The 7,196-nt window shown below is 51.4% G+C and overlaps 2 protein-coding genes across 2 annotated transcripts in view; both read left to right on the top strand.

Moving 5' to 3' along the window:
* The window catches only part of LOC104378614 (WIZ zinc finger), a 53,368-nt gene extending 53,042 nt beyond the window's left edge, over positions 1-326 (top strand). The window contains exon 11 of the mRNA XM_086630937.1: positions 221-326. Within this exon, the coding sequence (XP_086487063.1) occupies positions 221-326 (106 nt within the window). The remainder of the gene's footprint in view (positions 1-220) is intronic.
* Positions 317-2,114, top strand: LOC147525832 (uncharacterized). The gene is made up of 2 exons (XM_086630958.1): positions 317-485; positions 924-2,114. The coding sequence occupies exons 1-2, from the start codon at positions 393-395 to the stop codon at positions 1,437-1,439; spliced, it is 609 nt and encodes a 202-aa protein (XP_086487084.1). The 5' UTR covers positions 317-392; the 3' UTR covers positions 1,440-2,114.
* The last annotated feature ends 5,082 nt before the right edge of the window (positions 2,115-7,196 follow it).

The following is a 7,196-nucleotide window of genomic DNA, read 5'->3' as shown; positions in this document are numbered from 1 at the left end:
TTCCCCTTTTTTCCCCTGCTTCCTTTTCCCCCTTTTTTTTCCCCTGCTTCTTTTCCCCCCTTTTTTTCCCCTGCTTCTTTCCCCCTTTTTTTCCCCTGCTTCTTTCCCCCTTTTTTCCCCTGCTTCTTTCCCCCTTTTTTCCCCCTGCTCTTTCCCCCTTTTTTTTCCCCCTGCTTCTTTCCCCCTTTTTTTTCCCCTGCTTCTTTCCCCTGAATTTGAGAAACATGCAGAAAATAGCAAATTCCTTAAATATTGCTGCATCATCGCTTACATTGCGTGTAGCTTGTCACACGCGGCTGAGCTGTGGCCAGTTACCGGCCTCGTGAGTTAATTCCAAACGCAATCCCAGAGTGTTTGTTGTTTTTCCTTTTCCCTTCTCCTCCGGGCAGGCCATGATGGAGCAGTCCAAGAAGTCCTCGCTGGTGGTTGCGCGGAGCATCCTCAACAACAAACTCATCAGCAAGAAACTGGAGCGCTACCTGAAGGTGGGTCTGCTTCCGTGCCAGAGGGATTCCACGGGAGCTGCCGAGGGCACTCGTTAGCCGAATCCTGAGGCGATTTGGGGTCGTTCTGGATAATATTATGGGATTCCTGGTGGTCACGGAGTCTTTACCAGCGCAGGTGACTTCATCTGTTGTCTCCTGCCTTGCATGCTCCACCGAACCCCGAACAAACGGGATGAGCAAAGCCTCCGGACTTTAGCCGGAGCTGATGATCTTGCTCCAAAACTTTGGCCATGGAGCCGACGGTTGCGCCGTCGCCACTGGTATTAGTGGTGATTGGAATTCTGGAGGTGGCATCCGCTTTTGGGAGCAGCTCATTTGACTGTTTTCGGTGCCACCGCGACGCTGAGCTTCTCGGGAGGGTTTGCCGGTGTGACTTCCTCGACGCGGAGCAGACCAATGTTTGTTTTCTCTTTCCAGGGTGAGAATCCTTTCACGGATGACCTGGAAGAAAAAGAGGAACATGAGGAAGGAGAAGGGGGAGCCAGTGGAAATGTAGAGGAAGGAACAGCAGAAGGAGGGGATGAAAACAAGGATGAGGAGGAAAACGTGGAAGAAGAAAATCCAGAGGAGGAAAACTTGGAAGAGGAAAATCCAGAGGAGGAAAACGCAGAAGAGGAAAATCCAGAAGAAAATCCGGCTGAAGAAAATCCAGAGGAGGAAAATCCAAATGAGGAAAACGGGGATCCCGAAGAGAAGCCAGAAGGAGCTGAAAATGAGGGGGAGCGGGAAGAAGCAGGGACAGAGACAGAAATGGAGGCAAAAGCACAAACGGAGACGGATCCGGATGCGGAAAACGCGGAGGCGCAGAGTCCTCCCCCTGCAGAGGAGCCTCTCCTTGAGGAAGAGGAGCACCAGCCGGTAGAAGGCATGGAGGAGGAGGAGGAAGAAAGTGAAGAAGCTGCTGTAGCACAAGAGGACGAGGATGCGGAGTAAACTCCGGATGGGGAAGCGGATGTGGGAAAGAGCCGACGTGTTTTGTGTTTTTTTTTTTTTAAATCCATAACTGTGTCCGTGAATTCCATAGCACATGTCTGGAGTTCTCCGTACTCACTTCGGCGGCAGAAGCCTTTGCCTGTAAAGTGATTTATTATTATTTTTTTGGGAAAATAGAGGAAATCTTTCTTTTTTTTTTTTTTTTTTAATCAAATCTTCCTTTTAGTAGCTGGGTTTTGTGCGATCCCGTTTTTTAGATGGCTTTAGTAGGAGAATTCCCTTTGAGCATGTGAGCAAACCAGCTCTACTTCACCCTCTGGAAAACAAAATCCTTGTTTTGTTTGTTTCTCCCTCCCTCTGGAATCGAAACTTTTCCATATTTAACAAAAATGTGATTTGTCCTTTTCGCCTGTCTGTCTGCAAACATCAATTCCGTTCCGGGGGTTCGGATCGCGGCAGCGAACGCCGGGACGGTTCGGCATTAACTTCCGCGCGACGGTAATATTCCCACCCCGATGTTTTATCCCTCCTTTTAATGCGGAACGAGACTTTACGTGGTGTCAACGTTGTGTTTGTCAAACGCTTCCTTGGAAAAGGTGGATGTGTTGGTGGGTGGAGATAAAAGGACTGTCCTGACATCACCTGCGACTCTGCCTTAATTTTTGGTGTCCCGGCAAAGCTCGTGGGCGGTCGGAGGCTTCGAACCGGTCGGCAAACCCCGTGTTCTCCGGGATTCGGTGCGTTGTTTGGCTTCGGAGCAAATTCCCTCTTGCCAGCGCCGCGGACGGAGCCCGTTTCCGTTGGTTCATCATTGCGTGGAGTTAAGGATTCCCCTTCCTGAACCAAGGGAGGAGGAAGGAAATGGGAGTTTCCGTGACAGCGCAGAGGTTATTCCCACTACAGAGAGAGGCAGTTGGGAGCTTTTGATGGATAAGGACGTGCTTAGCTGTGAATTCCTGACATAATCTCGGTCTTGGAAACCTCTGACTTGGTGTCAAGTGTTTGTACACGAGTTTTCCCCCAGGAAAAAGGAGCAGAAAGGGAGATTTCCACCTGGAAGTGAAGACAAAAGCATGGAGAGCGCTCCTGACCTCCAACCCTCTGCCCCAGCGCCTTCAGCCGCGATGCCGAAGGCAATTCCGGATGCTCCAGCCGCTCCTGGGAAGCCCTCTGCAACCTGTTGGGATGGAGAAGAGGGATGTGGAGCTCCGGGAGAGGGAATGTTTCACCTGCTCTGTGCCAGGGAGATTTATTCCCTATAAAACCACGGAGCTCCAGTCCTGAAGTGCGTTATCCCGGTGTCGTCCGATCGGACATCTCACATGGATCTTGGGAGATTCTTTCCCAAATATAATTGTCTGAGTCACTAAAACCCTCACCGGCGCCGTAACAAGTCAGGGATTTGGCTCCTTCCCTTCCCTGCGGGGCCGACTCGATCCTGAGGTCGCCCCGTGAGTTGTTGGGTGTCGCGGGAGTCGGCCGCCGCTCACTTCCACCTTTTCCGTGGATTTAGTGGAGGATCTGCCAGGATTTGGGGTGTTTTAGCCGATCAAGCCTGAGGTTTCCCCCCGGATCTCACTTTGATGCACATTTGAGCTCCGAGCAGCGGAATTCCTGCCGAGCCGCCGTTCTTGACGTGTTTTTCTGTTGACGGGTGTTCAGGTTTAGCCCGTGCCAAGAAAAGTCGGGATTCTCTTGGATTCTGTCAGCTCCTTTTTCCAGCTGCCGGTTTCTCCTCCTCGCTCAGTTCCGCGGTGATTTCCAGGTTTCCTCCTGCTTTTTTTTCTCCCTGCAGAAACGCTCCGATCTGGATTCTGATCAGCTGGTCCCGTCCCGATGAAGCGGTTCAGTTCCAGCAGCGATGTTTCAGTCGGGGTGGATTTTCCGGGAAGCATTACAGGGAAATACTGTGGATTTAAGGTTTTCTTAAGGAAAACTGGGATTCTGTGATGGGTGTAGGCTGCCTGTAACCTTAAATATTGGATCCTAGAATGGGATTCCCCTTTTCCGCTTTATTTCCACACTTTTCTGCTGTATTTCCACACTTTTTCCCCTTTTCCACTTTATTTTTACACTTTTCCCTTTTCTGCTTTATTTCCACACTTTTTCCCCTTTTTTGCTTTATTTCCACACTTTTCCCCTTTTCTGCTGGATTTCCACACTTTTCCCCTTTTCTGCTGGATTTCCACACTTTTCCCCTTTTCTGCTGGATTTCCACACTTTTCCCCTTTCCACCATCCCCGTTTCTCTGCCATTCTGACTGGAGAAATGAATTTGGAGCAGAGGGAAGCAGCCAGAGGTGCAGGTGCGTGTTGGATACGCCGCTTCCCAGCTGCTTTGGGGTGTTGGTGGGTTTTTTAGGGAGAAGACCCTTCACCTTCTGGCCAGCAGGGCTGGGGGTTCCTCCTGTCCACTCTCCTTTGCTCCAGATGTGCTGGCATCAATCCGAACATCTGCAGCGCTTCCAGCAGGGAACGGGGAGTGGAGCCGGAGTGACTTGCCACACTGGTCGTCTTCCACCTGCTGGGTTTTTCCACCCTGGTTACTAACAGGAGGAAGGAAAACTTGGCTGTTGGTGTGGAAAAAGGATTTGTAATTAATTTCCTTCCCCTGTAATTGGGACACATCCTGAGGGAGGTCACCTCGGTGTTCCCGAAGCTGGGGTTGGAAGGAACATCTCGCCTCCTTGTAGCAAAAACCCCAGAATTAAATTTTTTATCCCTTCAGCAGCCCCTTTTCCAGTCGGTTAACGAGCACGTGGTGCGTTTCGGACCCTCTCCCGCCGTTCCGCTGAGCTTTCCACCTTCCAGTGAGGATGAATCGCACCGCAGCCGTTCCCTCCGGACTTGGAGCGGCACATTCCCTTTTAAACAAGGTCTTGGGAGCACTGGGAGCTTTATGGTTGATCCGAACTGGGTCCGTGTATGCCAAATCCTGCAGGGGGTTCATGTTCCAAGCCAAAATCCTGGAGTTAAGTGCAGCGTTCCAGTTCTGACAGCTCTCTGCTCCTCTGGGATGCAGGGAGTGAATTCCAAACATCTGACACCAATTAATTAGTCGTGTTAATTAAAACCCTCTCGGGGCTGCTCGAAGCAGGATGGATGCTCCGTCTCCGACTGCCCGCCATCGGCAGGAACATCCAAGCACCTCGTCCCCGGAGACGGTGCGAACTCGGAGCGCCGCGAGCAGAGGAGAGGGAGTGGAAGGGGCTCGGAGAAGCGAGCGGGTGTGGAAATCCTGCTGCACCTGCTTCCCTGGAAACACTTTCCCGGAAAGAAGGGACTTGGAAGGAAATCATTGAGGAGTGAGCGGCAGCGGCGAGCTCACCGCGGCGCCTCCTGCGTGCCGGTGCTGGCAGGGACCGGCTGTAGGTGCCGTACATCCGGCCGTCGCTCCGTTTACACCCGTCACGGTGAATTTTTGGGATGCTTCCACTTTTCCCCGAGGAATCGCGAGCTCAATTTCTCCTTCGGCGCACTTCCCTCGGCGCTCTGTGTGGCTGCCGGCTCCATCCCGCATCGATTTGTTGGAGAACACTCCAATTCCTGCAGCTCGGCATAAATAAGTGTTTTATTTTCCCTGGAACATCCTTCCGCCCGCTGCCGTGCTGCCCTCGGCAGTGGCCCTGGCACCAGATTTATTGTGTTTTCCAATTGTTCAGCCAATTTCTGCCAATCTTGGCTATTTTTTTCCTGTTAATTAATAATTATAATCGTTACAGCCGTCTTCCCCGCTCCAAGTCCTGCTGGATCACCCCTGTGCCCGGGGCATCCTGCTTTTTGTCTCCCAGTAAAGGTGTATTTTTGTAGCACCTGGAAAAAGAAGGATCTGGGGAAAAGATTGCAGGAAAGATCTGGGGGGAAAAAAAAAAAACACAGGAGGTTTCTGAAGTGAGTGTTGGGGTGTTTGGGAGTGGAGAACCCTGGCTCCTGGCGGGATTTCCAGGATTTTCCTCATAGCTCTGCTTCCTTCCGCAGTCTCCGGCAGCGAAGAGCTCCGAGGTGCTGGAGCTCGCCGGGATGTGGCGTTCCGTATGGAATTGTCCCGATACCACGGCACGGCAGCAGTAGCTGAACTCCTCGTTCCCAGTGGGAAGTTGCCAACGGCTTCCTGCTCATTTGTTTTAATTGTTTTGGCTGAGAACCGACACGAGCAAGACTTGGAACTTCATTACACGGAGAATTTCTTTCCGGAATACATGACCCAGAGCGTCGTTTCGTACTCCCAGTGTTTCCAGGCTTGGAACTTCATTACACAGAGGATTTCTTTCCGGAATACACAACCCAGAGCAGCATTTCGGAGTCCCAGCGTTTCCAGGCTGGAAATCGCTGCGTAATCTAGAAGCACTTCCCTGAGGTATGGAAATAATTGGAGGATTCTGGGAGTCTCCGATGAAAACACCCATCTGAAATCCTCCTGATTTCCTGCTGGAATCAGGAAATGGATTTCTCTCGGCTCCACTACCTGCCTGCTGTGATAATTTCCAGGTTTAGCGGGTAAAGATTTTCCTTAGGTGCCACCCATCCATCTTCCCTCCTACAAACGATCCGACAGGAGCAGCTCTGTCAAACTGTTGAGATTCTCTTTATCGGACTCTATTCCCTGGGATTTTCCCTATTTTTTCCTAATTAACAGCCTCTGCTTGTGCCATTCGGGCATCCAAGAGGGATGAAATAACCCCCCCTCTGCTCCTAAGAGCTTTTATTTATCCACCCTGAATCTGTCTTGGAATGTTTCTCCTCCCGCTCCGTCATCTCCTCCTGCTCCGTCCCCTCCATCACATTTTCTGGGAGCTGTGGCCACGAACTGGGACCAGCAAACGAAATGGCGCCGCGGCGGCGCAAACTCAAAGGAGCTTGTTCCTCGCCCAGCTCCAGAGCGTGGAATTTCTTGGGTCAAAGTGGATTAAATAAAATTTTTAAAAAGCAGGAAAAAAAAAAAAAAAATCCCTCGAGGAGAAACACGCAGGGCTGAGGCACAAAATGGGGATATTTTGGGGGAGCAGTGTTACCTCCTCGACCTTTTTTTTTTTTCTGGTTGCCCTTTTTTTTTTTTCTGGTTGCCCTTTTTTTTTTTTTTGGTTGCCCTTTTGGTTTTTTTGGTTGCCCTTTTGGTTTTTTTGGTTGCCCTTTTGGTTTTTTTGGTTGCCCTTTTGGTTTTTTTGGTTGCCCTTTTTTTTTTTTGGTTGCCCCTTTTGTTGTTGCCCCTTTTTTTTGTGGTTGTTGCCCTATTTTAGGACAAACGTTGACCTGATGCTCTTACTCCCCCCCTGCTCCCCTCTTCCCCACTGAGCCGTTGCTGTTTTCCGGGTTTCCGGGTGTTTTCCCGGTTCTCTGGAAGATTTTTCTCCGCGTTCCACATCTTTTCTTTCACGTTCCCCCGTCCCACCGGGCGGGAGTTCATCGCTCTTGCAAGAAGGGTTCCGTTCGCGCCGGGCAGAGCCGAGACGCCCCCATCCTTCGTGTTTTCCATCATTTCCAGCCGTTTCTTCCACCATTTGAAATAAAACACGTGTCCTTCAGCCGGTGGCGCCTCGGATCAGGGAATAAAGGAAGGAAACGCGTCTGGAAAAGGCCGGGGACGCTTGAGGCAGGCCGGGGCGCGGGGATGGCTGCGGTTGGGGTCCCCTTCCCGCTGCCACCGGGGCTTTTAAGGGACTTTAGCGCGTTTTGGGGCAAAACCTGAGGGAAAAAGGTGCTGTGTCGTGTGGGGGTGATGCCCCTCACAGGGCGGGAAACGGGGGCGCCATTGCTGTGA

This window comes from Tauraco erythrolophus, unplaced genomic scaffold (genome assembly GCF_009769465.1).
Source record: "Tauraco erythrolophus isolate bTauEry1 unplaced genomic scaffold, bTauEry1.pri scaffold_61_arrow_ctg1, whole genome shotgun sequence".
In the NCBI taxonomy this organism is placed as follows: Eukaryota; Metazoa; Chordata; class Aves; order Musophagiformes; family Musophagidae; genus Tauraco; species Tauraco erythrolophus.
Note: the sequence above shows the minus strand (reverse complement) of the source record. Positions and strands in the feature narration are given on the sequence as shown.

Excerpts from the sequence above, each read along its gene's own strand:
- LOC147525832 (XM_086630958.1), top strand. The coding sequence starts at position 393 with ATGATGGAGCAGTCCAAGAAGTCCTCGCTGGTGGTTGCGCGGAGCATC. Across the intron at positions 486-923 it reads AACTGGAGCGCTACCTGAAG|GGTGAGAATCCTTTCACGGA; the intron begins GTGGGTCTGCTT and ends TTCTCTTTCCAG.